Here is a 16,160-nt window from a genome sequence, read left to right as displayed (position 1 = left end):
CTGTTACTGCGTGGGCAAGTGAGGCAAGTGTACAACTCAGTAATTTTAAAAATTAGTCAATTACCTAGCCATAACAAGCAAACATTGTCACGGAATAACAGGGTGGTCTCATACCACATGTCAAGGTGATCTGAAATAGCAAGCAAGTTACAGAAGCAAAACAAGCAGCCAGATGCAGGATGTCCCAGATCAATATATTTTGCAGTTTTGTGGGTAAGCCATTTTCTCAGGACTCAAGGTTGCCCCCCCTTCTGAGTATTTCACATAAGTGGAACAGAAGTCACCGTTGAAATACTGCTCTGGGCAAAATAGAGTAACTTGGGTCAGGTTGCTAATACATTTCAGTGTATAATTGTAACCCCCCCCCCCACCTTGAGTTCCTGTTCTGTTACCACACATCACCACTTCTAAATGTATCTTATGTATTTTTGTCTCTTCTTTCAACTAGGATTTAAACCACAAAGTTTTCACAAGATTTGCTCACAGGTGTGTTTCAAGCATGTAAAGAGATGTCAAACTCAACATTTTTTTCATTGAATTAATGATAGACTCCTGTAAGTGAAAATCAACACACTTTGCATGTATTGCGATAGAAGACTGGATTTTTTAAAATATATTTTTTATGTGTATGAGTGTATTGCCTGCATGTATATGAGTGCACCCAAGTCGTGCAATGCCTCAGAGGTCAGAAGGGGGCGTCCGATTCCCCTGGAACTGGAGTTAAGGACGGTTCATAGCCACCATGTGGGTGCTGGGATTCGCACCTGGGGTCTCTGCAAGAGCAGTCAGTGCTCTTAACCACTGAGCCATCTCTCCAGCCCCAAGACTCTGGGTTTTTCAGTCATGGAAGAATAGTAGTGGTCTCTCTGTAGCTGAGGGGATTGTTTTCTGTTAGTTCACTCTACCCTAGCCAGACAGCTGAAACCAGATGTCCCAGTCCTTTTTAAAAGGCATAGTGCTTGTATATAGATTATCTTCCTGTGTACTTTCAATCAGGTTACACAGTGTAGCTAACCAATGCCCCTAACCATTCACAGACCCAGATGCTCTGTGAAGCAAATTCAAGCTTTGCTTTTTGGAACTTCTGGAATTTTTTCCTTAAATATTTTTGATGTAAAATAGTTGATTGAACCCCAGAATGCTGAAACCTAAAGATACAGATGGACAAGTTTATATAGCTATTTCATTTATATGATAAAAACTTTGCAAATATAATTATTGTGTATGTCTATATCAAACGGGGAAGTCAATTCAAGAGTGTTTCTGGAGCATTGTGAAAAGACTTCCAACATTTTGTTCAAGTTCTCTCTTATAAGCCAAACGCTATTTATCTGTATTCAATCACTTTTTTTCAAAAAATCCTGCCTCTGAAGCCAGCCTGGGCTACATAGCATGGTCCTGTCACAAAACAAAATAAGCAAAAATCTCAACTGTATCTGTCTGTATCTATGCATATTAGTTTCTGTGTACTATACATATTGACATACTAATCATGACTAGTGGTGTGAACTACACAGATTTGCCTAGGGTTTTGATTTGTTAGAGACTGAGTCTCCCTATGTAGTCCAGGCTAGCCTCGAAAGCAGGGGAATCCTCGTACTAGTAGACATCTAAATCCAGGTTTTGTCTTGTCACATCATTGTGCTTACATAACAAAACCAGTCTGAAGGCTGACCTAGGGCGCCCCGCCAGCCCTGGAAGTAGACCACCGCCTCCGTTGTCACACCCAGCCTCAAGCTGCAACCCCACGTGGAACCCCGCGCTGGAACTTACACCCCAGCGCCAGCTCAGCACCCGGAAATTGCCGGTCGCCGCGGTAGCCTCTGGGAAGTGTAGTCGTAGTGGGCCAGAGGCATGCCGGGAGTGGTAGTTCTTAGTGGTTTCTCCCGGTGGTGCTGCTGCTCGTGGCCTTTTGGGGGGCTCTTGGCGGAGGTGGTCCACACTCCGCTGAGAGAGAGCGCCTGTGGCCGAGACCCTCGGGACTGCAAGTGCTAACCCGTGGCGGGAGCCACCGCCTGTGCAGTGTGAGTGAGGCGGCGGGGCTCGGCGGGGCTCGGCGGGCGGTGGGCTTCGCGGACAGGCCTCGCAGCTCGGCCCGCTGTCGCGAGCGCGGCCTGGGCGGCGGCTCTGCGCACGGCCCGCTGGCTCTGGGGACCCGCCGCGCTGCCGGCCCGGTGGGGGAGCATGGATGTGACGCGGTCTGCGGGGGGCGGGGGCCTGTCCGTCCTCTGTGGCATCTTAGCGGAACAGACATCGTGACAATAGTTAACGCCTATTAGTCGAGTCTAATTGAATGGAGTAACTCATGTAATGCCCAGGTGCAGGTAGCTTGGCCCTTTATTGTGCCGCGTTCCAGGGAAGAAACCGAGGCGCGGAGGGCCAGGTCGTCCCCTGGAATTGCTGCTGTGATGGCTGGGGGGATTCTCTGGTCAGCGCTGCGGCTGTCTTCTGACTGCGCAGGCTGGAAATCTTGGTTAGCAACCTCAGCCACGCCTGGAAAATGTAGTGAAATACATTCCGCCTCTGCCGCCCAGAGCGTTGGTTCCCGAACAGCCAACGAAATCGAGTTAGAGAAAAAGAAATAAAAGCCTCATGATGTTTTTAATAAGTTCTGTGTCCTGTGGGACTGCTTTCATAACTAACACCCGGGTGACTTATAATACCTGATACCATGTAACTCCTCTGTAAACAACTATACAGCATTGTTTAGGGACTAATGAAAAAAAGCGTCTTCAGTACAATTTTTTCCAAATATATTTTTGATCTGGGATTAGTTGAATTATAGATGTCGAACATGGAGGAACAGCTGGACTGACTTTAAGAGTCCTTGAAAAGATTAAAAGTAATTCATGAAAAGCAAAATGTGCCTCGTAAAGTAACCACACATCATTATTTCCCTGTGGCTGGCTGTGTTGCGCCCATTGAAGAGGTCACAGAACATTTCCTCGTGTTATGCTGGGTCCCTGGGCCCTGGCAGGGTTGGTCAAAGCAGTTGGCACAGTGTCTGATCTTGCTCTCTGTAGGGCGTTTGGGGTTCCCTCCACTTCCAGCCCAGGTGCATGTGTGGGGAGAGGATGGGCACTAAGAGGTGGCACCCATGGGGTCAGTATTTGGTGGGGGCAACCGAAAAACCTGATGCCCTGTGTTTTGGGCCTGGTGTTGTGATCATATAACCCTGGTCTACTGTGGTGAGGCTGGGTGCAGAGCAGGTGTGAGAGTCAAGGAATATTTACCGCCAGGTTTATGCTCAGTTCTTGGGGAAAATACAACATGACACTCACAGCAAGTACAGGGGTTTGTCCCAAGGCACAGAGAGAGAGGGGAAATTCGGGCAGGCATCTTTATTATAGTTCTCACAGGAAGGAAAGGCCAGCAGGCTTCAGATCAGCTAGCTGTGTTTGAACACACCATTCTGAAGACATTCAGGTTCACAGTCAGGCATGTCCGGTCTGCAGCCACAGGCTGTGTGTGGTTGAGAATAGCTATGAATGGGGCCCAACACAAAACTGTGAATTTACTTAAAACATAGAGGTTTTGGGGTTTTTTTTTTTTCTCTTTAACAATTGCGTAGTTCTCTAGTGTGAACTTTGTAGATGACAACATGACATTACAGTGCCAAAAGGTTGGGCATGCCTGTTGTTTAAAGCTGTCTAAGGACCTTTACTATTTGTGAACAAGTGACAATTTTCGTAGAAGGTGTTAATGGCGCTGCTGTTGTGTGTGGAAGAAGCAACTGGAAGATGGTTAATAAACAGAAGGGAGGCAGCTTGGCCCACTGGCTTGCTTAGCCTTCTTCTTGCTTGGTTGCATTATGGGGTGGTTTTCTTGTGACCCTATGGTCATTGTGGATGGGTTTTTAAAAATAATTTAAAATTTTATTTTTATTTTATGCTTATATGTGTGTCCTATGTATATGTGCACTAGTACAGTACCTGAGGAGGCCAGAAGAGGGTGTTGGATCCTTTGGAGCTAGAGTTAAGGTGGTTGTGAGTTGCTGGATGTGGGTGCTGGGAATCAAACTTCAGTCCTTTGAAAGAGCAGCAAGCACTCTTAACTGAATCATCTCTCCAGCTCCCCATTATGGGTGTTTTAACTGCCTCTGTAAGGCTTCTTTTTGATACCAGAATTCCTCACTACACTCTTTTTCCTTTCCAGACATACCTTGTAAGCACTCAACTCCCCTTTGACAGGAAGATTGAGAAGGAGGAATGGCTGTGGATTTGCTGCCCACCCGGGGGACAGTGAGTGAAGTTTGTCTTTGTGTGCATTGTTTTCTGGTTTTAGAGATGGGGACACGTTTCCTTTCTTTGCCCAGGTGCTTTTCTATCCAACAGAAATGTTGGAGGGTCCAGTGCCTCCAAAGTTCACCTGAATCTTATTGAGAAGCTGCTGGGGAATGTGCCTCTTTGTCCCCAGGTGACTTTTAATTTAACCCAAACTGAATTTGCAACCCAAGTTTCAATCAGTTCTGAGTGCTACCCTACCCTAACCCTAACCATACACACATCACATATACATACTACCGGCACACATGCACACATAACATACACACGTCACACACATATATACTACATGCACACGTGTACCACACCTACATTACAAACATGTTTAATGCACCACATGCGTACATCACCACATAAACATATAAGCCACACGCCACACACATACCACATGCATATGCCATACATACACATCACACACATAAACATCACATATATACACCATACATATGCACCACATATATACACCACACACATACATCATACACACATATACCACATGCCTACACTACATGCATACACCTCACATATACATTATATGTACATACCACATACATATACCACACAGACATGCACCACACATATGTACCACACACATATACACCACATGTATATGCCACACATATTGGCCACACATGCACTAAGTAAGTAAAATAGAAATTAATAAAGGAAAATAAATTTATTTAAAATTTGTCCAAAAAGAGGAGAAAAGGAAACAAATTTCTCCCCACTGTTCCTGTAGCAGTTTTACAACTATAGGAAACCATGAAACAGAACCCAGGAGGAATGGAGATTTAGCTCTGAGACTTTTAACAGTCCCTTCCTGGGGAATGGTGGCTCAGTCCCAGGTTGTCTCCACTGTCCCTGGTCTCTGAATTTTCTAATTCAAGTGTGGGCCAAGGAAAGTGGAGTAGACATTCCATTTCAATGATTCCCCATTAAAAATATATTTTATTATTATGAGTATCTTGCCTGCATGTATGTAAGTGTACCCGTGTTGTAAAATGCCTGAGGAGGTCAGAAGAGGGTTTCAGGTCCACTGAAACTGGAGTAACAGATGGTTTTTAGTCACATGTGAGTGCTGGGATTCAAACCTGGGTCCTTTGCAAGAACAGCCAGTGCTTCTAACTGCTGAGCCATCTCTCCAGCCCCCAAGATTCCCCATTTTTTAAAGAAAAGAGTCTCGGGTATTTTATGGGATGGTAGGTATAAAATCCCTACCTGTTCTGGGCTTTGCAGATTTCTTTGTCCCACGGTCTGTTCCTTTGACAGGAGCAGGGTGGAGCCCTTTGTATCTTTTCCTTGAAGCTCAGCGTCAAGCTGAGCTTCTGCCTGCTCCTGTTAATTATACTAATTTGGCAATTGAGAAAAGGTGCCAAGAAGATGAGGCATGAGGGTGTCTCTTTGGAATTAATATATCTTCTGTGACCTGCTGCTAGGCAGGCTAGCAGCCATGTGGCAGAAGGTTGGGGTAGCTTCAGAGAACAGGGGAGGAAGCCCAGAGTATGAGGGAAAGCATGCTTAGGCTTTTGGCCAAAATCTGAAAGAAAAAGAGACAGAAGGAAAAGAAGTCGGGCTTTTCTGGGTAGCTCTGAAAAGTGGGCAGGCCCCACAGTGCTCCCTGATACAAGCTCTGCAAGGGGCTGCCCTGAGGGATGGCTTCCGGGGAGGGTGAGTACTCATGTCATTTAAAGGATAAGAAGTCCTCCCCTTCCTAGCATGTTTTCCAGTTAATCAGACTTCCTGGTGAGGGAATGGAGGCTGGTGATCATTCTTTGAACTACTGAGCCATCTCTGTAGCCCTAGAAGTCAGAAGTCTTCCACAGGTTTAATGTCTAGCTGTCTACAGGGTTGGTTCTGTCTAGATACTGGGAGGAAAAATCCATTTCCTTACTTTGTCATTGTCTAGTAGTTCCCTGCAGTCCTTGGCTTGTGGCTTTCCATCTTCACAGCTCATCACCTCAGTCTCTGCCTCTGTTAATGACATGAGAGTCTCTTACATTGTATTCCTCCTGTATTTTATGAAGACCATTGTTATTCCAAATCTACCTAGATAATAATCCAGGGTAGTCTCTCCATCTCAAAACCCTTAAGATAAACAGAATTTCAGAGTACCCTTTGTCATACATGTAACATTGACATACACTGTACCACAACCATCACTGTAGAAGTAGTGTTGTAGTAAGCATCCTTGAGCAAACGTCCCTACCCACTGGTGAGATTATTTCTAGTGGTAGAGTAAAAGTAAACGTTCAGGGTTAAAGTGTACCTTTTATATTGTGGTAGAGTCTCAGGAAAATGCCCACCAAAGGCATTTCTCTTCCTGGCTTGTACCTTCTCATATTTTTGGGTTAAGTTTCAGTTGGAAGAAATGACTCTCAGTGACTTTCTTGCACCTATATAGTCTTATAAATCCTTTTGTTCTTTTGATTTTCATAATGAATAGAAACCCATCTGGCAGTAGCTTGAGGTCAATACCTAATTCAAATCCCAGTTCTTTTGCTTTTTTATAGTATTACCTTGAGAAGATTGCTTATCCTATTTATTTATTTATTTACCTAGGGGTGTGTGTGTGTGTGTGTGTGTGTGTGTGTGTGTGTGTGTGTGTGTGTATGTATTCAGAAGTCAGAGGACAACTTATGAGAGTCAGTTCTCTCCTACTATGTGGGTGCTCAGGATAAACTCAGATCGTTAGGCATGGTGGTAAGAGCTTTTACCCACTGAGCTATATTGTCCACCCATGTTACTTAACCTTTCTAGATCTGTTTTTCCATTTGCAAAGTAAATTTAACTATAACCTCTTCCTCGGGGGATTTTAATAAGACTTAAAGGAGAGAGTACATGCAAAATTCCTGTCATACCTCTAAGGTATTCATTAAACGAATAATTTTTTTAAAATATTTTATTATTTTTATTTTATGTGTATCAGTGTGTTGCCTGCATGTATGTGAGTGCACCCATGTTGTGCAATGCTTCAGAGGTCAAAAGAGGGCTTTGTATTCCCCTGGAACTGGAGTTAAGGATGGTTCATAGCTTCCATATGGGTGCTGGAAATCAAACCCAGGTCCTCTGCAAGAGCAGTCAGTGCTCTTAACCATGGAGCTATCTTTCTAACCCCTAAACGAATAATATTTTTATTACTTTCTTTATATCTTACAACTTGCTTTATGCTCAACTTTTGGATTTTTCCACAGCTTTCCAGCATGGCTCTAAATGAATTCCAGTTTATGTTACTGCTTTTCTTCCATTGACTTGGATTTTTAAAAATTTATTTATTATTTTTATTTAATGTGTATGCATGTATTGCCTGCATGTAGGTAAGTGCACCTATGTCGTGCAATGCCTGCAGAGGTCAAAAGAGGCTGTTGGATCCCCTGGGACTGGAGTTACAGACAGTTGTTAGCTGTCATGTGGGTGGTGGGATTTGAACTTGGGTCTTCTGCAAGAACAACCAGTGTTCTTAACCGCTGAGCCATCTCTTCAGCCCCTGACTTGGATTTTTAATGGGAGAAGGCTTACAGTGTGCTTGGGAACACTGTCAAATTCCAGGGCTGGATTTTAATTCCCTACTGTCAGGGGCTTGACCTTCCTCCACTCATCCTCACAGCATGTGTCATGTGTCTTTGATTCTAATGGGTCCTCAGTAAGTACGTGTTTAGCTAGTTAATAGCTATTTCTCAAAACAAAATTACATAGATGACTCAAAATACTTTAAATCCTGAGAAAATTTCAGAATCACTTGTAGTGCCTCCAGTGTCTCTTTCTTCTGGAATCTTCCATTGAAAACTATGGTCTGGGGTGAGCAGGGATGGGTTTACCATTCCAGGAGCCGTTGAAGTTTGGGGATGTAGCTGTGTTCTTCAGCCAGGATGAGTGGTTGCACCTGGACTCTGCCCAGAGAACCTTGTACCGGGAAGTGATGCTGGAGAACTATAGCAACCTGGCCTCGCTGGGTAAGGATTTTTGCTCTAATGAAGAACTGACCGGACCAAGGTCCTGCAGTTGCTTCTTTGGGTTCAGAGTCTACTGTTTTCTGTGCTATTGTGCCGCTGGGAAAAGTTAGCCTCTTGGGTTGAAGTTTGTTTTTGCTTGTGGCCCTTTCCTGCTTCTTTCTCCTTCCTCGGCCCTTCCCTGCACCCCGCTCTCAGTCCGTTTTTCTCCATGCACCAGGTCAGTGACTAAATCCCACTTAAAGTCTGGAAAACATGTAAGACATTGAAATGTTGACTGGAGCATCCTGTCTTAGGGTCCTTCATTTCCAGGACCTTAGGATTATTTCTGAATTAAACCCTGCTTCTTGTCCCATGCCCTAAGAGTGTTAGTGTCCCCCAGGAAGCATTTATGGTCTGTGCCCCACTTCCCAAGGATGGCCTTCTCTCTGAGGTCAGGGGAGTAGTAACTATGTGTGGTCTGTCTGGGATTGCTCTTCAGGCCATTCATTCCATCCATTTCCTTCCTCATGAGCAGGGATTGAAGCTTCAATCCCTCAAGTGATTGGCCAGCTTCAGCAAGGAGAGGATCCCTGCATGGAAAGAGAAGACCCTGCAGATACCTGTGTAGGTGAGTGAGATGTTGAGAAATGGGGACACAGGAGTTTGCATGAGTAGGTTGTGAAAAGGCAGTGGGCTAGTGATGTCCTTGCAAATACTGAATCCTTTTGAGATGCTCAAGGCCTGTTGTATTGTATTTAAACTGGCAGACCGTTGTCTAGATGCAGTAACCTAAATTAATCTAGTTTCAATTAGGGATTGACTAAAGAAAGCCAAATTTTAAACTAGAGTGACATACCATCAGCTCAAACTAAATCTTTTTACCTATAATCAGAACTGAACTTGGGGTTGAGGCACACTTGGAACTTCAGGACAAGTTGACTTCACATATCTTTTTTAAAAAAATTTTATCTTTATTGTTTCTATTTAACATGTATGAGTGTATTGCCTTCATGTGTGTAAGTGTACTCATGTCATGCAGTTCTTGTGGAGGTCAGAAGAGGGCATCGGATCCCCTGGAACTGGAATTATGGAACTGGAATTGTTGGATGCCATGTGGGTAGTGGGAATTGAACCCGGGTCCTCTGCAAGAGCAGTCAGTGCTCCTAACAGCTGTGCCATCTCCAGTCCTGACTTCATGTATCTTAAAGATTTTTGTTATTCTCATAGGATTCCGACAAAGAGATTACAATCTCTGGTTGCAGCTTACTAGAAGAAATGAATATATTGTTTGTCCTCGTGGCCCAGTAGAAAGGTGAAGGGATGGAAGGGTAGCCAGAGAAGCTTGGTCTTCCAATCATAGGTGTAGATTGTTGCACATGGCTGATTTAGTCCACATTTTTCTTTATAACCATCATCTGGATCTTAGATCAAATTTGTTTTTCTGAACTGTAGGAGTTTTTAAAACCCAAGTGTCTTCTTTTTACAGACTGTTTCCCCTTTCACAGGTCATGATGAAGTTACAATCACATATGAAGTCAAATTTTTTTTCCCCCTTTTGTCTTTTTTTGAGGCAGTGTCTCACTGTAGCCCCAGCTGTCCTGGAACGCACTATATAGACCAGGCTGGCCTTGAACTCACAGAGATCCACCTGCCTCTGTCTCCCAAGTGCTGGGATTAAAGGTGTGCGCCACCACGCCCAACTGAAGTCAAATTTTTAAGAAAAGCAATGTAAATATTTCAAGACTAATTGACTAAGGGGTTTCAGAGGGAGCATGGGGAAAATGACATGAAAGTGACCTGTGAGTGGAAGAAGGTAAAGGGAAGACACCTGCTCATTGCTAAGTGTGTGTGGAGTAGTGAATGATGAGCACCTGAGGAGTCCCATGGTGCTCAGCGTCAGCTCATCCCTTGATGTTGTTCTGTCTCCTCAAACCTCTGCCCAGTCTGTCCTCCCCCGTCTGACTTTATGTTTCCAGGGCTGCAGTCTCCTCATTTCTAACCTTCATTTATCTTATGTTCTCCTGTGCTCTGCTTCAACCCATTTCCTCTCACCATTCTGCTTTTCCTTTAGATTCAAGGCCACATTTCAGATCAGGTGGCATCAAATCTCTTATATGTGTTATTACCACTTTTATTGTCCCACTGATGCATTCATTTCTCTCTTCTAGCAAAGTGAAAAATTAAACATTCTTACTCATTTCAGATTTCCAGATTTGGCCTGAGATAGAAGCATTACCTCGCAAACATGATGTTCTTTCTGAAGAAACACCTCATGATATAATAAAGAAAGAATCCACTAAGTATGTTCACTGGAACATCAGCTTGGAAGAAGCTGAGAAATCTGAGAGCAAAATGGCACAGGAGCAGGAAAAGAAAGCTCTTGATCGGGGGGCAGCTTCCCCTGAGGAAACCATCAGTGGAGAGGGAAATCCCACAGGTCCTGAAGGAGGGAAAGCCTCACTTATAAATACATTCTCACAACAGAATATTCCCTCAGAAAGGGTACCTGATATGTATTACACTTTTGGGAAAGATTTGACACAGGATTTTGATTTAGTGAGCTTACAGATTTACCCAGGACAAAAACCTCATGTCTGTAACGAATGTGGGAAGGGCTTCAGCCAGAGTCTTCAACTTCTTGAGCACCAGAGGATTCACACTGGGGAGAAACCTTACAAGTGTAATGAGTGTGAGAAATGCTTCAGCCATAGATCTTCCCTCCTGGCCCACCAGAGAATACACACTGGAGAGAAGCCATACAAATGTAGCGAGTGTGAGAAAGCATTCAGCAGCAGCTCCACCCTCATCAAACACCTGAGGGTGCACACTGGAGAGAAGCCTTACCGCTGCAGGGAGTGTGGGAAGGCCTTCAGCCAGTGTTCAACCCTCACTGTGCACCAGAGGATTCATACGGGGGAAAAGCTCTATAAATGTGGTGAATGTGACAAGGCCTTCAACTGCAGAGCAAAGCTACATAGACATCAAAGAATCCACACAGGTGAGAAGCCCTATAAATGTGGTGAATGTGGAAAAGGCTACAGCCAATTTCCATCCCTAGCCGAGCATCAGAGGCTCCATACTGGAGAACAACTCTGTCAGTGCTTGCAGTGTGGGAGAACTTTTACACGTGTCTCCACCCTCATTGAACATCAGAGAATTCATACTGGACAGAAACCATATCAATGCAATGAATGTGGAAAGACTTTCAACCAGTATTCATCCTTCAATGAACATCGGAAAATTCATACTGGAGAAAAACTTTACACATGTGAAGAATGTGGGAAAGCCTTTGGTTGTAAATCCAACCTTTATAGGCATCAGAGGATCCATACTGGAGAGAAACCCTATCAGTGTAACCAGTGTGGAAAGGCCTTCAGCCAGTACTCATTTCTAACTGAACACGAGCGAATCCATACTGGAGAGAAACTCTATAAGTGTATGGAATGTGGAAAAGCATATAGTTACAGGTCAAACCTTTGTAGACACAAGAAAGTCCACCTTAAAGAAAAGCTCTATAAATGGAAGGAATACGGGACACCGTTTATCTATGGCTCATCCCTTACTCCATATCAGAGATTTCTGAGAGGAGAAAAGCCTGTGGACTTTAATTCATCCCTCTAATAATCCAAGACTTCTCATTGGACAACAATCAGAAGAGTAGTAACTGGAGTGCAAAATCGAAGTAGATTTCCTTTTTTTACTTCTGCAGGAAATAGCTCGATACCACAGTCATGGGCAGCTGAGCAGTGACAGCATGAAGCATGCTGATGGCAGAATTTTGAGAACAGTAAAAAAAAATCAAGATTTCTTAATTTTTTAAAACTCATAGATAAAATATGAAAGGCCTCACTTTTTACAGAAAGCATAAATGATAGCTGAGTATAAGCTTTGTTCCAGATAGTCCCTAGCTTAGTTAATAATATGAACAACTTTGGGGCCTCATTCCCTAAAGTGGTGAGCCTTCATAGGGAAGGCCCCTTTTCATAAAGAGCCACTGACGAGAAAGAGGAGCTCTTTAACTTTTTGCAATTTAACTCTGCATGGAAATAATAAAGCTCTTTATGAGTTGCCCCATATGCAACATATTTATTTCTTTGTATCTGTATGTATACATACAGCTTTTATGTATATGCAGTCATGTGTCCCCTTATAGTGAGGACACATTTTGAAAAGTGCTTCATTAGGCAGTTTCATCTTTATACAAATAGACATTGCACTTGCACAACCCTAGTCAGTCAGTCAATGTGACCTCTTGAGGTGATCAGCACACCATACTTTAAAAAAAAATTATGTGTGTTAATGTTTTGCCTGCATGTATGTAAGGGTACCACAAGCATGCACTGCCCATGGAGGCCAGAAGAGGGCATTGGATTTCCTGGAATTGGAGTAATAGATGGGTATTAGCCACCCTGTGGGTGCTGGGAACTGAATCTGGGACCTCTGCAAGAGCAAGAAGTACTCTTAACTGCTGAGCTAGCTCTCCAGCCCCGACATACCATACTTTTTATAGTTATTTTTGTTTATTTGGGGGCAGGGCCTCACTGTAGCTTAGGATGGCCTTGAATGTACTGTGTAGCCCTGGCTAGCTTTGAGCTTGCAATCTTTCTGCCTCAGCTTTCCAAGTACTGAGATTACAGACATGAGCCATCATGCCTGGCATAATTTTTTTTTATTAATAGAATATATATGGCATAAGGATAAAAGTCTAGTATAGTGAATACATAAACTAGTAATGTAGTTTTGTTACCATTATCACGTGTCATGTAATATAAATAATTATGTACCTCACTTTCATCAGGCAGCCAGTACAGCAGATTTGTTTGTACAAATGAACAGTGAGTGTGTTGTGCTAAGATGTTAGGATGATTATGAAGTCATGACAGCTCTGTTGTCATTAGGCATTCAGAATTTTCCAGATCAATCAGTCTTATAAGACTATTGCCCATCACTGACCAAAGCATCATTATATGGTAAATGGCTGCATACGCATATACATGCACATGTGTGTGCCTATGTGTGTGTATACATATATATACATATATATATATATATACACACATAGCTTTGGAATATTTTTTCTTCATAATCCTTAATTATTTAAAAATACAATTTTGCTAGTTTAGAATTTACTTTTTAAGTTTTTTTGCCTAGGGGAGACTCTTTTACTCTCCTATATTATTTCTTGATGCGATCTGGTTCAGAATAGCTGAATAGAAGAGTCTCATTATAGTACTGTAGAAGTTGGCCTGAGTGTGAACAGGCTGGAAGACTGACATGCACCTGGTTTGTTGTAGAAGGTGTTTTGGCAGAGTCTCTGGCTATGAACCTGCCTAGCCCATTAGAGTCAGGAGAGAGTTTAGTTTAATTACGACCTTTCAAATTGAGGTTTTACCTCTGAAGATCTGTGATAATTATAGGTTCATTTTTATCCTTGAAGCCCAGGAACACTATTTGTTTTGTAACCTGGTTAGATGATACAATTGTAGTAATGTAATCAGTTGTCTTTTAGACTTTCCCTTAACTTTAGTCTTAATAATTGGCTTAAGATCGTACCTCTTTTTCTTAAATCTGTGCTTGTATAATGACTCCTTAAATCCTCAAAACCAGTGAAGGTCCTGGTGGGGGTCTTACTTTTGGACGTTTTCCATGTCAGGCTGCCGTTTTATTACACAACTTTGAAGACTTCTTTTTTGGTTGGTTGGTGGTTTTGTTTTGTAGGGCTGGCAACTGAATCTAGGGCCCGTACATGCTAAGGAGTACTCTGTCCCCGACCTCTATCCCAGCCTTAGGAATTCTTTTGTACAAAGTTTATAGATGAGTATTTTATTGTTAAACAATATATTCATCACTTTAATATTTTATTCTCTCCCTTAGGCCTAGTTCTTTTAATTATCTGACAAATAATTGGTTCATTTTTTAAAAACTGAGCTAACACAATTAGATTCTTCTGTCTGAGAAAAGAATTTGGAATTAAATGCAAGCAGTAAATGTAATATATTTCTTAATTGGCTTGTTTTGACTCATCAGAGTAATATCATGTATTTAAATATATTTGGAAAAAGATTAAGGCTTTTACATGGACCTCAGTATTTTGCATTGTGCTCAGTGGCTGTGAGCATGCTCGGTGCCACATTTTGGCTCCTAAATGTCCTTCCCTGCTGGGAGGGTCCGGGGCTCCTTAGAGAAATGGCTAATTGTGTGTTTGGAACAAGGGAAAAATAAATACTCCTGGAATATATTTTTATGAAAAAATTCTAGGATTATTACTGTAATATAGGCGGGCACAAGAACTCCCTTGAAGGTGTGTTCACTAGCCAAACTTAGAACAACTTAAACATCAAAAATATTTGTCAATAGAATTGGATGTAGCATTTTTTTCAAAGTTCATGAAAAAAATGAAGCTCATAAAATTATTTGAAGTGTTAGATTTAGAAAAGTTACCATTTTACAACTGCCAGTGTTATTAAATCTGGCTAAAAAATGGATTGGTGGTGGAATCCACTTCATGAAAAGATTTTTGAGGAACACTGCATAACTACAAAAGATCACAGCTATGAATTGCTAAAGAAACACCTGCTTTCATGATGAGATATGGCTGGCAGAGTTCCAGTAGTGAGCTGTGACTCCTGCTGCAAGGCCCTAGAAGTACGTGGAACTGTTTATGGTACCTTGCCCAAAACAGTGAAAGTCTATAGAAATCTCTTACCCAGACTTATCTTCCTTGCAAAGAATTGACTAACAAGTTGAGTTATACAGTAATAGACAAATCTAGAATCTGGGACATTGTACACCATCATTGTTCTGGACTTTTCAAAGAGCTAGTACGTCAGAACAAAAAGCGGGCTCAAGACACTCAAGAGAGCCATGCACAAAGTATCCTTTATTGAGAAAAATATTCAGAAAACAGTAAGACAACTGTAAAAGACATTTGGGGGATATTTAGGGAAATAGGAAGAGAAGAATAGATATTAAATGCAGTGTGCTTAATTTTTTAAGAATAGATAGGTATTGAGTTAATATACCCTTATTCTTAGGAGATGCATGTTTATTTTATGTTGAAAAGTCAGTCTGGAAGATCTTTTAAATGAACACTAAGAGTTGGTCAACTGTTGTTGAATCTTTGTGGTGGATATAGAGATAAAAGCTTGTCTGTATGTTTAAATTGAATAAAAATTGAGGCAAAAAGTGATTGAATAATGTGATGAATGGGTGGGTGGGTTCTGGTCACAATTCTGTATTCTCACTTCTGGTTTGAGATTAATCCTCCATGGATATGTGTGTAATCGATAGAAATGATGGTCTTGGTACTGGCTCCCCTTTACATGCAGTAAGCACACCTTGCTTTCCCTCCCACTGAATAGAACTGATAAACAGAAGCTGTTTGGAGACTCTGAGAAATAATGACAGCAGATAGATTAAAGAAGGAAACAACTTTGAAACAAGACATCTGGCACTCCTGGGCAGCTGACTAGGCCTCTATATCTCAGAGAGGAGACCCTTCTCTCTGGTCAGAGGAACTGTGGGCCAACTTCATTTTAATTTTACCATTTCTCTGCTACTTGGATCTGGAGGTGGATGTACCCATAAGATATGAGGCAAAGAAGAGACATGAAAGCCTTGGGTTTCTAGAAGACCAGAAGGACAGAGACTCCTGGGATGGAGTGGTGTCAGAAAAAAAGGAAACTCAAGAATGTGTTCTCATAGATGGTCTTCACTGTGATGACCCATGCATGCATAGATAACCTAGCTATATAGACCATTTGTATTAGGGTTCTCTAGAGGCACAGAACTGATAGAATGAACACATATTCGATGGGATTTACTAGATTGTCTTACACAACAGAGTAACTTAAAAACTCTTCATACTCAAGAGGCTGTGTCTTAGCAGTCCCAATCTGGCACTGAAGGCATGAGATTGCCTGGAGAGCCACTGGTCTTCAGTCCCTAT

General features: G+C 42.4%; 1 protein-coding gene across 1 annotated transcript; it reads left to right on the top strand.

Moving 5' to 3' along the window:
* Positions 1–1,840: 1,840 nt before the first annotated feature.
* Positions 1,841–12,607, top strand: Znf354c (zinc finger protein 354C). Its single transcript, XM_029555631.1, has 5 exons — positions 1,841–2,024; positions 4,156–4,241; positions 8,107–8,233; positions 8,748–8,840; positions 10,416–12,607. The coding sequence occupies exons 2-5, from the start codon at positions 4,209–4,211 to the stop codon at positions 11,831–11,833; spliced, it is 1,671 nt and encodes a 556-aa protein (XP_029411491.1). The 5' UTR covers positions 1,841–2,024; positions 4,156–4,208; the 3' UTR covers positions 11,834–12,607.
* Positions 12,608–16,160: the final 3,553 nt, after the last annotated feature.

This window comes from Nannospalax galili, unplaced genomic scaffold, assembly GCF_000622305.1.
Source record: "Nannospalax galili isolate Female #2095 unplaced genomic scaffold, S.galili_v1.0 scaffold1206, whole genome shotgun sequence".
NCBI lineage: Eukaryota > Metazoa > Chordata > Mammalia > Rodentia > Spalacidae > Nannospalax > Nannospalax galili.
This window is presented reverse-complemented; position numbering and strand designations above follow the sequence as displayed.

Bases quoted from the DNA above. Each gene is read 5' to 3' on its own strand.
- Znf354c (XM_029555631.1), top strand. From the start codon at position 4,209: ATGGCTGTGGATTTGCTGCCCACCCGGGGGACA. The intron at 4,242-8,106 runs GTGAGTGAAGTT...TTACCATTCCAG, and splicing joins TGCTGCCCACCCGGGGGACA to GAGCCGTTGAAGTTTGGGGA. The intron at 8,234-8,747 runs GTAAGGATTTTT...CCTCATGAGCAG, and splicing joins TAGCAACCTGGCCTCGCTGG to GGATTGAAGCTTCAATCCCT.